Source organism: Lutra lutra, chromosome 11 (genome assembly GCF_902655055.1).
Source record: "Lutra lutra chromosome 11, mLutLut1.2, whole genome shotgun sequence".
NCBI lineage: Eukaryota > Metazoa > Chordata > Mammalia > Carnivora > Mustelidae > Lutra > Lutra lutra.
Window position 1 is genome coordinate 88,228,441 of NC_062288.1, and position 18,358 is coordinate 88,246,798.

Below are 18,358 nucleotides of genomic sequence, written 5' to 3' on the forward strand. Positions count from 1 at the left end.
GACAACAACCAAGAAAGGATAAGAGTAAGATTAGGCGAGAATAACAACACAGCTTCTTAGCCATTAGCCAACTCTAGTGATTCCCAAATGGGACCGTGCTATAGAACCGCCAACTACCAAGCCCAGCCTCAGAGTTTCTCATCCAGTTGGTCTGGGGGTGGGGTGGTAACTTTGAGTTTCCAACAAGTTCACAGGTGATGCTGAGCTCACTGATCTGGGAACCACATGAGGAAACCACCACTCTGGTTGATAAGTTAACTTCTTTCTTTCCTCCCTTTCTTTCTGCCTTTCTTTCTTTTCTTTTCTTTCTTTCTTTCTTTCTTCTCTTCTTTCTTTCTTCTTTCCTTTTTCTTTCTTTCTTTCTTTATTTCTCTTGTCCTGTTACTCCACTTGTCCAGGTTGATCTCAGATATGCTCTGAGAGACAGCAAGGAGTCTATACATAGTCTTGCTGGTGTACTTGTAATTATTTCTATCCACACACACACACGGCCCATCTCTCTGAAATTGTTCCAGAACTCACCTGGCATGTGGAGGGTCTTCATGGCTAAAGTTACCTAGAATGTACCTTTGCCTATAGCTGACCCCTCCAGGACTGACCAGAGCCCACTGGCCCCAGCGCAGGGCTTGCACCTTTACTGCTTCATGTGGCGTCACCTTAAGGAGTCAGGCTTGGGGCAGAAGCAAGTCCTGTAGGATTTACCTTTGTTTTCCCTCTTCTTAAGGGCAGGCCTGCCTCTTGTGCCCATGCTCACAGCAAGAAGCAACTCACCATGCTCGGTGCCGGGACCTACCTCAGGCAGCTTGACTCGGCCTTCCTGGAAGGAGCAAGTCTGGGGTCATGGGTACAGACGTCCGTATTTGCACCAGTGGCATCGGTATGGGCTCTCAACGCAGGACAGGCACCTGTGCACAGAGGAGGAACAGGCACAAATACGAGCCTTGGTGAACCCAAGCAGAGGGACTAAGACACCTGGGTCTAGCTAAATATTTTTTAAACCACCTTCCAACCTCAGGAAGAGCAGATCTGATACAAATCTGTCCCTTTCAGCTTCAAGTTCTCAGGATGCCCAGATCTGGGGCCTCTCCCTCTCACTCAGGTAGGTGAAAACATTGATCCCCAATGGCCTAATCCACCACACTCCATCTCCACAGGATGGTGCCTTCTTGTGTTGAACTAGGGGACAATGAGGTCTAGAGTAGAGGGGCCCACACATTTAGTGCTGAGAAAGAATCGAGGTTGAATTCCAATTGACTCATGGATCTCACTGTCAAGGACCCATATGGACCCACCCCAGCAGAGGAAGGTTCCAGGCTGCTCTCCCACTACACTGAGCCAGCAATCCTGCTTCTACACTCCACCCTCAAGAAACAAAGGGTAACATTATAAGAGCTTCTTCCTGCTTAAAACCCAGCATGGTTCCGTCTTCCAGAGGGTAAAACCCAAATGCCTTGCCCTGCAGGCTGAGCCCTTCATGATGTCCAGGCCCACTGTCTCCACATGTGTTTGCTGCTTCAGCCGGGAACAAGCTGTGCTCTCCCCACGCTGTCTTTCTCCGTGGGGGTACCACTTCCCCTTCCCTCACCCGCCCATCTCTTCTTCCTTCTTTGACCAATGGAGAGTTGGTCACCCTGGGCCATTATCCCATTAACCACTCTGTTTATGTCTCTGGGACCATCCTGGTCTTGCTGTATCATATTTTACTTACTCACTGCCCAGTTCATCCACTAGTCTACATGGCCATGACTTCTGGAAGCACAGCTTGGGTCTCTGAGTCCTACTTCCCCTTCTTGTCTAATGACACTTCTTATATCTGGTAGATGCTTAAAATTATTTTCTGGACTGCCTGGAAACCTCACACATGATTTTATCTGTCTATTCTGCTTTCCTAGAGGGACAAAAGGGGAGCAAGGGAAGAGGCCACCAAGTGGTAAAGCCACGGGCACCTCCGTGGCAAGAATCAGGAAGAGAATTCTGGCGTCGATGCAACTTGTTTTTGGCTGGAAGGCCTGACTACCTCTTCCTTGGAGCCCCAGAGATAGCCAAGTGCTGGACTCACACCTGCCATAACCAGATAGGTAGACTTAACGTTCCACCAGCCTAGAGCCCAGAAGTGTCTTTGGTTATGTTAACTAGCTTGTTCTATAGGGAGAGGAAAGCAGAATAGCATTTAAAACAAGCAGGGCTTTATGAGATCAGGTCCTCTGGTTTTCCAGTGATGTTCTGTGGAACTCATGTGGGTTCCATGAGTTTTGTAGGAGACAAGGAGATAGATGTGTGGGGTTTCAGGACAGCGCGGACCCAGGACTTCCCAACCCTCATACAGAGTAGCTCCTCCTTGCATCTGTTTGGTATATTGGGCTTCTACACCTAGTTTTGGTTGAAGAAAGGTTTCTCTGGCTCGTACCTTCTCAGTCTGGTCCAAATCCATCATTTTAGAGAGGAGATAATCATATAATAACAGCAAAAACATGAGCCATGCCCAGACAGTGGTTCTAAATGCTGTGCTTGTGGTGGCTCTTCTAGTCCTCACAGCTGTCTTGTGCACCAAGCGGGGCTGATGAGCACAGGCAGCGACCAGGGGCAGTGACCAGCCAACTGGGGCTATGCCCGGAAGGGCCCCAGCCATGTCAGTGGTGAAATATTTGGGTGACATTCTTGGAAGGAGGACTACAATTTCCCCCATGGACAGAGGACACTGGGACATGAATGGTTAAGTTTCCATCTGGTCTGACTCCAGAGCCCAAGACTCTGGTCCCCATGCCTTCCCTTGGACGCTTCAGACAGGGCCCGGGCTGCAGCTGGAGTCCACCAGCATGTGCCTTTGGGCCCCACTCTGATCCTCTGTAGTCTGAGTACTGAGCTAGCCCACAGGGGACTGGGGAGGGCTGACCCTTTGGTGCTTGGCCTGGACACCCGTGGGGGCTCCTCTCCCTCCTTAGACCCCTCTTGTTACCCAGGGTGCTGGCTCCTCTGTTCTTCAGGTGAGGGGCACCATCTTTCTCTGCAGATGGTGGGAACCACATCGGGTTAGACAGATTGATGCCAGTTAAGATGTATGGGCTACGGATTCGGAGGTCCTACACCAGTGGTTCTTACTCTGGTCATTCCTGCCTCTTCCCCTTAACCCTGTGGGTACCATAGGAGGGGCCTTTCTTGTCCCCTTCTCCCTACAGGACCTCTAGATGGCCACTCCTTGCCAAAAGTGCTGGCACCTTCCATCTCTGGATGAACCTTGACCCCCGGGAACAGGGAGCTAGCTGAGTGAGGCTGGGGGCCACTTACGAATTGTGGACGCTGCAATTGTAGAAGACAAAGCTAGTGCTGGCAAAGGTCATGCCCGTCTCCTTCGACTTGAGCTGCAGCTGGACGACATGGTGGTCCCCTGTGGGGTGGAGTCAACCACAAAGTTCAACGGGAGGCCAAGACTCCTTGTGAGGGTCCCCCTGAGAGTGATGCATCCTGGGAAGGGGGAACCTGCCACCCCAGGGGTGCTTTCAGCCCTGGCAGGACTCTGATTCAGCTGGGTCCCATCCCAGGACAGCCCTCAGAGCATCTGCAGAGGGCGCTTCTGGTCCATTCCTCTGTGCACGCTGTGTTGCTGGCACCCACCCCTCCCATGCTCAGCAGCTTCTCTCCTGTCTGCCCACTGTGACAGGCTCCCATGCCGGGTGTCCAGGTCAGACTCCCAGAATTACACACACACACACACACACACACACACACACACACACACACACTGATTAGGTACCAGGAAGAATGCGTAGGCTCTTTGTAACACTGCTGCAGGCCACGCACAAGGTCTTGTGTAAACGTGCGTGTGGCGCACGCCTAAGGTCATTCCTCATCTCGGTAAGGAGACACTCTAGGTTGACATCCCCACCTCTGGGCAGGGGCTCAGGGCTCCATCCTGGCGGCTGTCCCCCCAGTCCTCAGCTGGCACCAGGGAGGAGCTGGAGCCCATGTTTAATTCACAGCCCTGACCCCAGGCCCCCACTTCCAGGCTTGTTCTGTGCCTTCCCCGAGAGTCTCATTAATCAATCAGCTCGGAACAAATGTGACAAGCCCAAATGGGAGCGCCAACATGGAATCAATCTGCCCAGGCTGGGCCTGTGTCTCAGCAGTGTTGGGCCTCTTTCCACCCCGTTCCTCCCAGTGCAGCTGGCCGTGAACTTGCAGCTCTGGGAAGGCACGGCAGGGTGGGGATGGCAAGCAATGGCCCGAGATCAGAGACCCAGCCGTGCAGGCAGGGTAAGGAGCCAGATGGGCCCTGGCACCCCCACCCCTGCTCCTGACCAGCTTCCGCTCCCCCACGGCCCCTCCATGCCTGCCCCCTCAGGCTCCAGGACCATCTCTGAACCCAGCCAGCACATTCTGATGCTGTCCTGGCCTTGCCCTCTCTGCACTCTCTTTGCAGCTTCTCCTCACCTAGGATGACACTGCCTCCAGGAAGCTCACCTGGTTTCAACAGCCATTTGTAAGAGCAGTGAAAAGACACTCCATCCCCTACTTCCATATCATACCCACCGATGCACCCCTCTTCTGGCTGTCCCCTGCCTGTGGGCTCCCTCAATACCCCCATGCCTGTCCCGAGTTCTCATCAGGGTGGGGGGGAAGGACATGCCACCCAGCTTTGCCTCCGGGGACCACTCACCGTTCTCGGTGATTATCTGGGGTACCTCCTTGGCTGCTGGGGAGTAGCACTGGATCTGATTGCCCACCACCAGCCCATCCGTCTCTGACAGGTCCTCAAAGGTGCAGTTGACACCAGCTGACAGCTCCGGGACATTGTATGTCTCTAGGACCAGCTGTGAACAGCGGGGCAAGGGGAGAGAGAGGAAGAGAGTGAAGTGGGGAAAGGGAGGACGTGGAGAAAAGAAAGAAAGAGGGAGAGCAAGAGAGATCAGAGAGAAAGAAAGAGGGAAAATAGGAGGCGATATTAACATAGAGAAGAGAGCCAGTTGTTCACAAGACATAGAGACAAGGCAGTGGGGTGCAAAGGTACAGACACAGAGGAACCTTCATTACATATGAACGGATTTGGCCCCAGGAAACTGGAGTGCTTAGGGGATGAGTCTGTAGAAAGAAAGGCTGGCAGGACTGAGGTCTTGTGGTCAAGCTCCTCTTGATTGTCCGCAGTTTTGGAAAAATGGCAAACCAATCACCAAGCGCCCAATGCATGGACACGGGAGCCATCCTGCCCCTTTCCCCCTCTGCATACATTCTTCCCATAGACAAAGACGTCCTTCCCAACACCCTCCCTCTCTTGGTCACCCTTTCGATCCTGCTTGGTATCACACTTTTCCCTGTCTTTCTACCCATGGTGCAGAAAGCCTTTGCCCCATATCCCTGTGCCTGCTCCCCTCTTCCCTCTCCAGGGACGCATCCTCTAACGCTGCTCTCGAGCAGCAAGGCTGGTCAGGTGGGGCCCAGCTCTCCTGAGGGGCCTTGGTGGGCTTCAGTGGGGAGAGGGTTCTGCAGCGTCCCTGGACCCAGATCCCCCTGCCCTTACCAGGACATTGTACTGGGAAACAGAGATGTTGCTGGGATGGACGGTCAGCCGGACGCACTGCTTCATCTCAGAGGCAAACCTGCGGGGCTCTCTGGACCGCTCACAGCGCTCCTTCCGGGTACACCTGGGAGGGACAGATTGACGAGTGACTCAGGAGATGGCCACTTCCTCCAGCAAGGGGCCGAGACGGAGGTCAGGCCCTGCCAGCAGCTCCCAGGACATGTCCAAATTCAATGTGTCCAGGACTGACCTTTCTGCCTCCTTCTTCCAGTCTGGTCCTCCCCGACCATGGCTGAATTTAGCAAGTCTAATCCCTTGTTGCCAAATGCAGAGACTCAAGGGTCATCCCAAAGATCCCTCCAGTACTCCTCTTTCCCATAAAGAGTAGCAGAGTCACTGTTCTACCTCCCCACTCATCCTCAGCCCTCCTCCCCACTTAGGCAAACTGAGAACTGCTCTCGCACTATATATATATCGTTCTTGCAATATATATACAATATACTCTTGCAGATTTCCTCACCTTGTGCCACCCTCCAGACCAACCCTCCCTGCCCATTTCCTCTGTCCAACTTCCACCTACCCTTCCAGACATGGGTCAGCCATTATGCACCTGCAATCTCTCCCCTCCACCAGCCAAGGCAAAGGAAGGATATCTGGGGGTTTCTTATTGTCTAGAACTTCTCTGACTATACGATAATTATGGGTACCCCCTACCAGGTGTGAGCTCCAAAGAAGAGACCCTGCCTGACTTATTTTGAGATCCCCTGCATACCTCCTGTCCAGCAGACAGAAGACAAATGTGGGTTGGGGGAAGGGAAGGAAGGATCAAAGGAGCAGAGTGGACGCTTAGCAGCTGTGTCGTTCAAAGTACACTGTGTCACATGTGGACGCCATCCAGGGCGACCTGGGAACTCACAGGCCTAAGTGATGTGGCTTACATGCACCTGAGAATCACAGCCCTTCACCCAAATGTGCACAGCGTGCATGGGGAAGGTGCTTAAGCTCTCTGACCCCGGGGTCAGGCCATCCCTGCCTTCCAGTGGGGGTTCCCTGCACACACCTATCTGAGCTTTAGGGAGTAGCGTTTAATCCAAGTCAGATAAACCATGGGCATGCGGACCTTCACTGAGCTGCTGTGATTTGGAAACTGCGGACCCCTGATTCTGCTATGGGGGCAAGGGAAGCAGGGTCTTCAGAGAGACAGGCTGGGGTAAGCTGGGGCAGCAGGGAGATCATTCCTGAGTGGCTGATCAGCTGGTTAAAGAGAAGAGAGTTCAGAGGAAGGAGGGTGTTGGGGACTGGAAGGGAACAGGAATGAGCATCGGCAAGAAGTTAAGTATGAACCAGAAAGGCCAGGATGTCATGTGGAGCCCGCATGGGGAGTGGATGCTGGGGAGGGAGCATCTACCTTGAGAAGCAGACAGGTGAAGCGTGGGGCTAGAGATGAGGGAAGAGAGGCTCCAGGACATCCTGAGCCTCTCTTGCAGTGACTGGGCACAGTGGAACACCACAGCAGAAGAAGATACCTTTGGCTTCAGTGGGAGGGACAGCCTAACGGTGAGAGTCAGGGGAGAATTCAGCAAATGAAGGAGAAGTCACCGAAAGTGTGGACTAAATGCAGAAGAGGAGACCCAGGGACAGAAAGGATGGCCACAGAGTAAACTGAATGTGTAACGAGAAACTAGAAAACAATTCTGAGTAATACACTCACAGCTGCTGGCCACGGAGCCCTTTGTAGGCGCCATGGTTTAAGAGGTTTATGGTTCATGTCAACGTCTCTCAACAATGTCGTGAGGCAAGTACCATTGAAAAACCCAATTTATAGACCAGGAAACTGAAGAAAGGGTGGGTAAGTCAAGGTCACTTGGCAATTAGCTAATTGCCCAAGGTCACCAGCTAACCAGAGAGAACCAGTATTTGAACACAGATGAACCCTGGAGCTTCTGCCTGTGACCGCTGCGCTGTACCTCCCCAAAGCTTCGAGACCAAGAAGCAAGGGTCAGACCACCTTACTACAGACTAGACCCATTTCTCTACCATCTTGATGTTCTCTTCATGTGGCTTGAGGCGATGTCAAAATTTCCCTTCAAGCTTCGTCTCCAGGCTAATTGCTATTTTTGCCTGCCACAAGGATGCACTCAAATATCATTGCAACTTGTGACTTCTCTAGGATCCTTCTAGGAATCCTGAGAGTGAAGGGTCAGACACGAATGTGGTCACCTCCCGGGCACTCCCTGACTGCTCTAGCAGACCATGGCCACAAGGGCATCTGCCTAAAAGTCCTGGAAGTTAATTTACCAGGCTAGCTCCTCTGTGAGGACTTCATTACCTCCAGCCATTAAGCTAATGTTATGGACTTTTCCAGGGTGTCTGCACTGACATCGCTATTAATAGTGTTATTACTCCCATTAACGGTAGACCCAGAGAGCTGGTACAGGCTTAAATTATTCACTGACTCCCCAACTTTGAAGTTCTGATTTCCAAGAGCAATCAGAAGGTCTGAAAAATGTCTTTGATTAAATTACAAAGAGAGAAAAATGAACCTGCATCCAGGCCAAACTTAACCTGCCAAATAGAAATCCAGATGAGGAAGAAAGGACCCCACCTCTCTTGCAGGGGTCCAAAGGCACTTGGCTGGGGGGATCTCAAGATGAGGTCTACCTGCATGGTTTGCTGCTTCCAAGGTTCATGTGGTTGCATTTTTCCATGGCTCCCCAAATTTGAGAGCCCCTGAACCAAATATCGTCATCCCCCTCCCCCAGGTTTAGGTCTTACCAAGAAAGCCACCTGTAGCTTACAATCTGAAACATCCCATCTAACCGTGTAATTTTTGGCAAATTACTTAACCTCTTGATGCCTCAACTTTCTCTTCTACAAAATGGGGACAAAAATAGCATCTACCACATAGGATTATTATGGAGAATGAAATGAGGTTATATAAGTAAAGTATTTAGAACAGGGCATAGCTCGCAGGCAATGAGCCTTCAATAAACGTCCACCAGTATTATGATCCCATCCCTGCTCTGCCTTCCTCATGCAATGCCTTCCCGAACTACAGCTGACACAGAAGCAAGTGTTTTCAGACTGGCCCATGGGGCAAACCAGAAACAGAAAGACAGAGATGGTTCCAGCAGTTTTCCTCCTAATGAGGGATGGGGACCCCAGAGGCCAGGAGGGAGGAAAAAGGGAAAAAGTGGTCTGGTTTGCTTGGAGCTCTGCTTTCTTACCAGCTGTCAAAGGGTATTGACTACTCAGCTCTCTTAGTGGAAAGTCAAGTTTAAGGTCAGTGTCAGGGATGTTTTGACATTTCGACTTTTCCTCAGGGCCCATGAGGGTGGAGGCTGCAAATGTCCTAACGCACAGACCACTGACCTTAGATGTGATAGGATAATGGAGGGGGAAGGACAGATCCCTTCTGAGTCCTTACCAGGTCTGTCAGGGTAATGGCCCCCTACTCTTCCAGGATTGTGATTTCTCATTAGCCCAGGCAAGAGCTGGCAAGTGTGCAAAGGATTCATGCATGACTTTTGGGGGGTGTGCGGGGGTGATGGCTTAGATGTTTCCTTCAATGGGTCTCCAGATGCTTCTTATAGCATTTTCCAGATGCTTCTTATAGTATTTCCTTTTATTCGGCTGCGGGAGGACCCTGGAGCTGAAGGAAGGTCCTGTTTCACCCATCTGCCAAGCAGGTTCAACAATACACTCTAGGTGACCTGGGATCTTCAGACAGTTACCCATGCCACCACCCTCGCCACCCCTCCCCCTACACAGACCTGCAGGGGCCAGCAGGAAGCAGACCCCAGCCGATAGCTCAGGCAGGCCCCCAGAACTGGAGGGTGGCCCTGCTCCCCTCCTCCTACAGCCCTTCTTCATCCTGCTTTCTCTGCAGTTGGACCCTCCAGCCCCAGTCCAGAGGTGCTGAAAGGCCGTGGGGACAGAGGCCTGGACCCTGGAGGGGTTATTATTCAAGCCAGTGGTTCCAATGAGATTATCCTCTCTAATGAAGCGGCCACCTCCGCTCTCCCCTAAGCCTGAACTTTTCCTGCAGGAGAATTCCCAGCCAAGTGGAAAATTGGAAAAGGGAGGAATGGAGGAAGGAAGGGGGTGAGGGAGAGGGAAGAAGTGGTGATTAAGCTCTTTAGAAATTAATTCCTAGGACAGTGATAGAAATATGAACGTCCAGGGCCACCGGCTGGGCGAGCAAATCTCAATTTGGAATTGGGGCTTTGAGTGCGGCCTGGGTGAGCCTCCAGGCCGGGGGTGAGTGGGTGAGGGCTGGCCCATCCCCTGGTCCTCCAGCAGGGGCCACCAGCCTTGGATATAAGAGTGTCTCCCGACTTCTGCCCATAGCTGACCCCCAGCCATCCTTAATGTCTCACGTTAGTCATGGTCTGGGCTGAAGGGCGCTGTTGTGGGGAGCTATGTTTGAAATTTGAGGAGACTGAAAAAATGGGGTGGGGATGGGGTTTCCCAAATGGTCTTTACAGAAGGACTAAGAGGAATGCTCACTCTAACACCTGTTTGGTCACTGTATCCGCATCTGGGAACCCTGGTGAGGGGAGAAACTGGGTTTGCCAGTACCATTGGCCTTGTTCTCATCAGGAAAGCCTGTGGAAATGGGCAGACACATCTGTGCGGCTTGGAGGAAGGTGAGCTAGATGGGGAATGGAACCCTTCCAGGCAGGCGAGTGTGCAAGAGGTTTCTGCAGGAAAGGCATGGACTAGGCCAGCCCTGCTGTGTCGAAATTCTAGGGTCCATGGCCTTGACCTAAGTATTTAGGCTGTTTCTGGATAAACCATGACTACACCACAATTTCCCTTGTCACCAGCAAGGTGGTGACTGAACCGGCAACTGGACTCACAAACTTTTGCCATCTCTAAAGCTCCAAAGCCAACCTGAGCAGAGGCTGTGGGGTTCCCTGCCTCCCGGACCCCACCCCTGGTGCAGGAGGAGGGCACAGGACTTCACGGAACCAGCAGGTGTAGGAGTCCAGATGATGGGCTTACATGGCAACCATGTGGGCTTACATGGCAACCATGTGGTCCTGCACCAGCATGTCTGCAGGGAGAGCCAAGCTCCGCCCTGGGTGCCAGGTCCGAGGCTCACCTTGCCTTCCTTTCACCCCTGCAAGCCTCGAACAAATGATATATTGAACACAAACCTCAGGTGGTCATAAAAGGGACCCAGGGAGGTTCCCTGCTTCCGAGAAAAGAATTGCACCTAGCAGGTGCCCAACAGGAAGGGGAAGCGGGGACCGTCTCTCGCTTCTCTTCATCAGTAGGGAGTGTGGTTTGGACCTATTTATTTCTTTTAAGGATGAGGATAGGTTAGGAAAGAGGAGGTGGAGAGAAGAGCAGGATTGCAGGGAGGGGGAGGGACAGAGAGCAGGAGATGGAGGGAGAGAGAGAGAGAGGAGGAGGAGGTAGAGGAGGAAGCAGAGGCAAGTGGTAGGAGGCTAGTCTATTTTCCCCGTGATCCAGTCAGTAACAAGGAGGATGCTGGCTGTTACTCAAACACACTCACGGGTTACTTGGGTTGATCCGAGCCAGCCTGCAGGCTACACGTTATCCCATAGCCTGGACCTTTCATGTCTGCTAATGTCTCTAGGCCAGCAGGCTTGGTGCAGGGCGGCGTGGCCAGGAGGAGTGTGGTGCGTGCTGGTGTATGGTGTGTCCGTCTGCACTTGAACCTCAGAGGCAGCTCAGCCCCCGAGGCTGTCCGCAGGGGGCCAAGTCAGGAGACTGGGAGGGACGCTCAGACCTCATATGGACCACAGGACTTTCCTAATTCCTACAAGCTGATGGCATCGTTGACTTCACATCCTTTGGTCATGAACGCATGTGTTATACACATGGATGTGGGGAGGAGGGGGAGGCAGGAGTGAGGAGAGGGAAAGGGAGCTTCCTTAACCCCTGCTGTGCATCTGCTGAGCCACAGATGGAAAAACTCGCCTGTACCCAGTAACCCGTCTGGGATTCTTCCCTCTGGACCAGGGGCTGGTAACTTGCTGGCAGAGAGTCAGGGAAGACCAGAGCGTAGACAGCAGAGTCTGCTGGGCAGACGGGATTCTAACGGTTCCTCTGGAGTGTGTGGGCCTTCTGCAAATAGCCATCGGAGAGATCATTGCCTTTGCAGGTTGGTATTAAGTAATCTTTTGACACAGCTTCAAAATAAAATAAAACCAGGCTCTGGGATATGCTGAGAAGCAGCAAGGAAGCACTTGCATTTTTAGGGTAGGCTTGTACTTCATTCAGGGGACACTCAGCCGTGGCTACGGGACAGACTTTGAGGCTTCCCAGGGGTCAGTGCCGACCCAGGCTGCTGAACACGGCCTCCACGGTGTGGCTGGTTGGAGCTGTCCAAGGCAGGGAGACTTTGTTCCAGCTGCCTAGCCACAGCCCCCCAGTCCTGGGTCGGGTGGGGACAGGAAGGGACAGGGTCCATGGTGGAGGCCCTGGGGTCAGACCTGCAGCCTCTGCTCCCACTGCAATCAGGGTGACCTCCAGGTCACCATGAGGGCATTTCATGCACGTCCTTTGTTTTCATCTCCAGGGTGGCTGCAAGGTGACCCTGCCATTGTCGCTCTCCGTGGAGGAAACTGAGCCCAGGCTGGCTCTGTCCAGAGGCAGGTTCTGAGCTGTAACCCCTCCCTTCCGCTCAGGATAGAAGTACTTTTCCTCACCCTCCCTTTCCCTCTCTCCATCTTGGCAGAAGCCACACAAAAGAGAAAAGGAGTGGATACTGCACAGTAACCCGGGCCAAGTACCCCACGGTGGGCATTCTTCCAACAGAAGAAATCTGCAAGGAGGAGGGGTCACCATGGGACAAGGGAGAGACTTCATAAAAGCTGGTCTTATCTTCCCCCTGTTGATGTCTTGGGTTACATGAGCCTCCCAGGAGTGACGCTGATGAACGTTCTTCAGAAAGGTAACGTCTGGGCCAATCGATGTGGTTGGGTCCACCGTGGGATCCCATTACCTGCTGAGACCGAGACTGGCTTCTTGGCCTGGGCCTGGGCGGAGAGGGGTGGGCAGGGGAGATGGAGAAGGGCCTGGGGATGTGCCAAGCCTGGTGGTTGGGGGGAATGTTCCAGGCCCAGGACAGGCAAAGGTGGGCTGGGCCAGAGGCTTTCCTTAACCTTTCTCTAAGTCAGAACAGGTAGGCTCAGGCCCAAGATGAATGCCCTGGAAAGACGGGCTCAGGATTCAGGGACAAATAAAAACCCAGCTTGTTGAAACCACAGTTGCCATCGGAAACCAGCAAGCCTCGGGCTGGGCCAGGGACCGCATGAGAGGACAAAGGGGCGATGCTCTGTGCTACTGGGTTAGCAGGCCCGTCCTCTGAGACAACAAAAGGGAGGTTTCAATTACACAAGCATTTCTTAAGCTTGTTCAGTCTGCATCCCACCTGTGCCCTCGCTGGTAGAAAGGGCCCTTTCAGCCACCTGAGCCACCTGTTAGTACGGGCCCTGCCCTTGAACTATGCACTTGCTCTCTCCTTCTCTCTCCTTCTTCTCTGTCTCCTCCTTTTTCTCTCTCTCTCTCTCACACACACACAGCTTCTGCTCTCCTCTTCCCAGAAAGTTTCCACCCTCCTACTCCCTACAACCATAGGGAAAACTGGCAAAAGTGGCAGGAAAGGGACACTTGACACTCTAAGGAACCCTCTTCCTGAGGCTCTTTGTCCTGGTTTTCCTGAGAGTCAGGCTCGCTGGGCCTCGCAGCACTTGGCACTGGGGCTTGCCCATGATGGGCACCTGCCAAATGAGCTGATTCTGGTCCAGTCTGCAACCCCTGCCCCCTCCCTGGATTAGGGTCCTTATTCCCAAGAAGCTTCAGGGCAAAGGCCATCTCATGCAGTCCCTTGTTTCCCCCGAGCCTGGCCCTGTGCCTGGCACTGACTGAGGATGTACAGAGCAGCAGTACGGGGGCACAGCACTCCCACAGGCAATAAGTCCCCCAGCAGTTTTCACCAGGCTGCCTTCTCAGCAAACAGAGGTGCCCCGGGGGAGTGTCTGCAGGCTCCTTCCGGCCCCCCTCCACCTTCTGCACGGACTCTGCCTGCCCCAGCCTTTTCCAGCCATGTCCTCGTGGGTCCCTCCCAACCGCAACTGTCCGGGGCATCTATTTAAAATGCAAGGAAGAAAACAAAAGAAAAGAAAAGAAAATTAAAGAAAAGGGAAGAAAGTAAAGTGAAATAAAATAAAAGAAAATAAAGTAAAATAAAACGGAAAGTGTATCAGAAAAAGCAGTGTCTGGCTTTGACCTGAACTTAAGTGATTAAGGAACAATGTCCCACTGGAAAGAATGGGAAGGAGCATGAGAGAACTTTCTGGATGAAGGATATTTTGTGTGTGTGTGTATATATATATATTTGTTGTTGTTGTTGTTAAGATTTTATTTATTTATTTTGGAGAGAGAATACATGTGAGCTGGGGGAGGGACAGAGGCATAGGGAGAGAGAGATCCTGACCTCCTGCTGAGCGTGGAGCCTGAATCGAGAAGACGTAGCGCTTGATCTCATGACCCTGAGATCATGACCTGAGCCGAAATCAAGAGTCAGACGCTTAGCCAACTGAGCCCCCCGCCCCGGGCGCCCACGACGTTTTATCTATCTTGGTGGGAGTGTAGATTACCTGGGTCTGTCAAGATTACCTGCATTTGTCAAAACTGTTCAAAGTGTACACTTAAGCTCTGCTTATCTTACTCTATGTTAAACATCCTATTCCCACATACAGCATCTTAGAAGACCCCGGGGCCCTTCTGGTTTTCATCCAGCCACGTGGGCCAGCGCTCCTCCTCAGTGACTAGCCGACTAGCGCTGGGAGGTGTCGGGGTGAGCAGGCCGTCCTGACGCAGGGGTGCTCGGGAGCTCTGTCCTCCCAGAGGACTTGAGATTTACCAGACATGCCTGCACAGATCCCGGCACCAGGAGGCTCAAGCTTTCAGACGACACCCCCTTGACCTGGTGCTGGGCCTCGAACGTTTACAACATCCTTTATCACTTGATGTTATCTGCTTGCCACCAGCATGAGAAGGATCTCGTTTCCTCCTTATAAACGAGGATTCTAAGTTCCTGATGTACAGAGCTCCGATCCTCTTAAGTTGTGGATTCCACATTGGTGAAGTCACCTTTCTTGTTACCCTTTATTGAAAATCCCCACATGGATACTTACGGCACTTTTGGGTCATTCCTGGATATGAGCAGCCGGATGGAGAAAACTATGCCTTCCTACATCTGCCCATTCCTATCAGAGGCTGAATGAGGTGATGATACTCGGCTTTCTTGTTTCAGTTCACGTATAAACAAATGTCCTTTTCATGGTCTGTTTAGTGCCGTGGTATTTTTTTGTTTCTTTGTTTGTTTGTTTGTTTTTTTGGTTTTTCTTTTTTTTTTTTTTGCATTTTCATGTATTTTGTCAGTGACTTTGTTCTTTGAAATGGCCCCCAAGCGTTGTGTTGAAGTGCTGTCTACTGCCTTTAAGCCTGAGAAGAGCATGATGTGCCTCATGGAGAAAATACATGTGCAAGAGGGACTCTGTTCAGGTGTGAGTCCTGTTGCCGTGGCCGCGGCGTTTTGGGCAAGGGTGAGCCGCCGACAGCAGCAGCAGCAGCTCCGTGCTGAGCAGCCAAGACCAAGCCCTCGTACAGCCCTTGCTCTTGAGGACGTGTGCCCACTGAGCACTGTACCAACACGATGCGTACGAATACGATACGCAAACTTCAGTGTCAGACGGGATACCAGGTTAACGAAGACGAGGGCAATCCAGCTGGAGCAGCCGTGGCTCAGAGGCTGGCAGTTTGAGGCTGGGATGCCCACGGCGAGGGAAGGATGGATCTGAAGTCGAGCCATCTGGACAATCCACGGGGGTCGACTGAAGTCATTGGAGGCAGGGCACCCGCACCCGGGAGCTCTCTGTCCTTCCCCGACCGTGTGGCCATTCCTGCCCCACCTCTGCTTTCCATCTCATGACACTCCACCGGTCAGGACATACTTTCACCAATGCCATCTCATTTCATTCTCCAACGACTCGGTGAGGGGCACAAGACAGGCATCGCCATCTCCCATCCACAGATGAGCCCGGCTGCCCCAGCTAGCTGCCCAGCTGGGGATTGTGGAATTGGGACTTGGTGGCAGATGCCCAAAGTTCATGTCCATGGCTGTTTTCCTTAGGCCATGCTGATTGCGGTGCTGCTGGCTTCCCAGTGCAGGCTGATGGGTTCCTTAATGAATTTCCCAGACTTCTCTTGGGCCCCAGACCACCCCTGTTTTCTGCCATTGGATGGGAGGCAGGCATTATGTTGCCAAAGGAGAAACTGAGACCACACAGGAAGTAATTTCTGGTCCTTCCTCTTCTTCCTCTTTAACTTGCCTCTAGGGATGGGATGTGAGGGTACCCACAACCCCTCTGCTTCCTTCTCAGAGCCTAGGGGTCCCTCCTCCTCCCAGGGTTTAGTGCTATGTGGGTCAGCATCTCCAGGCAGGACCAAAGCTGACACGGAGACCTGTTTTTGGGTCCCACAGACAGTGTCTGAGGGTCCAGCTTTACCGATTGCCCTTGGAGGATGCTAAGGTGTGAGTGCCCCACGCCTGGAACTACAGAGCTGCCCTCAGCTAAGGAGAAATCCAGGTGGCCTAGGTCCCCAAGGAAGCAGTGTGTCTGGAGCATGGTCCCTTCCCGAGAGACCTCATTGTGGGGGAAAAAGGAAATGACTTCCCTTCTGACTTGCAAAGTACCACATAGGCAACTCTTCTGTACTGATCGGGGACAATCTGATCTCTGAATGCAGTTTCTCCCACTCTGTCCTGTTGGCCACTCGTGGGTTCTACTGCTTCCTGGTTCCATACACACTCTTGTGCCCATCCCCCACCCCCACTTCCCAGTAATCTCTCAGTTATCCGGGTCAATGGGTCTCAAGTTTTCCCACCATAATATGCCTAAGGGAGTTCAAGGAGCTCAGGGACTCATTATGTGTGAACTTGTCCCCAGGGACGGGTGGGTGACTGTGCCCTTGGGGAGAATGTGCTAGAATTTAAGAGGACATTTCTCACTTTCAGAAGCATTCCCTGCATGGGGGCAAGATCCCGCTCCCTCCTTCTTAGAGCTGAAAACACCTGGAAAATGTCCTTGGTCACATACAGTCAGGCTCTCAGCAGGGAGACTAAAGTCCTTCTCCTTAGTGTGTAACACTGTGTCCAACTGGTAGCAAGTCAGCTTCAGGTGCTGACTAGAAGCCTGGGGTTCCAGCAACAACAGTTTAACTGGATACAAATTCCCCCTGAGTGGGGGGCCCAACTATTGTTGGCTTCTCTAGTCAGCAACGCCAAGGGTCTTCTGATCCCCAAGCCCCAAAGGAGGGCTTTCAGCTCTCCCCACATGTCTGGGTTGCTTGTCTGTACCCTGCACACCAGCCCTCAATCACATCTCAGGCTACATCTACCTCCACTGTATACTGTTGCCTCCTTCCCTCTTCTGGAGAATACCATGGAACAGGCACCAAGAAGCACACAGGGGGAGTGTCTGGCACTTGGGACAGGGGTTCATTGGTCTAGTGAGCCCAGGCCCATTGTCCTCTGACAGCCAGATGGGTGTACTGACAAAGAGGGACGGTTCTTGGGTGCTACACACTCGAAATGTCCACCTCAAATGCCAGAAGGTTCTGGGTAGATATGGAAGAGTATCTTCTGTTGTTGTCAAATCACTAAGTGGGGAATCCATATCTCGCACATGATTTTGCGGCCCACGTGAGCCTTGAGAAAAAAATTGAGGGAATTTTTTCCTTGGTATTTAGTCCTGGAACATCAGTCTGCAGCCAAGTCATCATCAGAAATGTCCAAGAATTCTCCCTCTGGCCCGCCAGTGTGCAATTACCCGCATGATTCCATATCCTGACTCATCATCATTCCCAGGCTGACATGTCTGTATATTTCTTATGGGAATCTGACAATTTAAGGTGAAGTCGGAACAAAGAAGGGGGTACGATTTGCAAAGGGTACAGAAAAAGGAAGAGTAAGAAAAGGCAGGGAGAGAACAGAGATCAAAGGGAAGGAGAGTGGTGACAGAAAAGGCGAGGAGGAGGAGGAGAATGTCGGGGGAAGTGGGAGGCAGGAGGAAGCTGCCCAGTGGTACTCACGTGTTGTGGAGCACACACCAGCCGCAGTGGGGGTCGCCAGAGCCCAGACACTCGCTGCAACTCCGATACTGACCACAGGACTCCACAGGGACTCTGGTGAGCTAGGATAGGAGGACAAGAGAAGGGTGATTGGGGTTTTGCAGAAAACCCAGTAGTTCACTGGGGAGAGATGCTATTCTATCGGATAAACCACCCGAATCAATGTAGGAACATGGAGAGGCCCAGGGCCCCAGAACAGAAAGGGGCCTTGAGTGATTATATTTGAGCAGGTGGCCACGAAAGCATCCAGGGGAGATGAACACTTGTTACTTTCTTAGAAGTCTCTGCCTATAACCTCCTTAGAGTTCATATTAAATTGTTATAGAAGATATTTATATTGTGTACATTTAAACTTTCCCACCGTCAGAACCCCAAAATACTCTACATTTACTTCTTATCAAGGTAATAATCCCAAATGTAAATTCTTTTTCTTGTTTCTCCTTCCTTCCTTCCTTCCTTCCTTCCTTCCTCCTTCCCTCCCTCCCTCCCCTCCCTTTCTTCCTTCCTCCCTTTCCTTTCCCTTCCCCTCTTTCTTTCTCCTCCCTCCCACCCTCTTGCCTCCCTTCCTTCCTCCCTCCCTCCCTCCCCCTATCCTTCCTTCCTTCCTTTTTTGCTATAAGGTGATCTGTCTTCCTTCCAGTTTCCCTCCTTTATGTTCGTTTGTTTTTTAAC

The 18,358-nt window shown here is 52.2% G+C and overlaps 1 protein-coding gene across 1 annotated transcript in view; it reads right to left on the reverse strand.

Moving 5' to 3' along the window:
• PLXNA4 (plexin A4) overlaps positions 1-18,358 on the reverse strand; it is a 591,498-nt gene that overhangs the window by 89,571 nt on the left and 483,569 nt on the right. Inside the window, 5 exon segments of the mRNA XM_047695300.1 lie at positions 795-905; positions 3,286-3,385; positions 4,655-4,808; positions 5,513-5,636; positions 17,648-17,748. Of these exon segments, the coding sequence (XP_047551256.1) occupies positions 795-905; positions 3,286-3,385; positions 4,655-4,808; positions 5,513-5,636; positions 17,648-17,748 (590 nt within the window).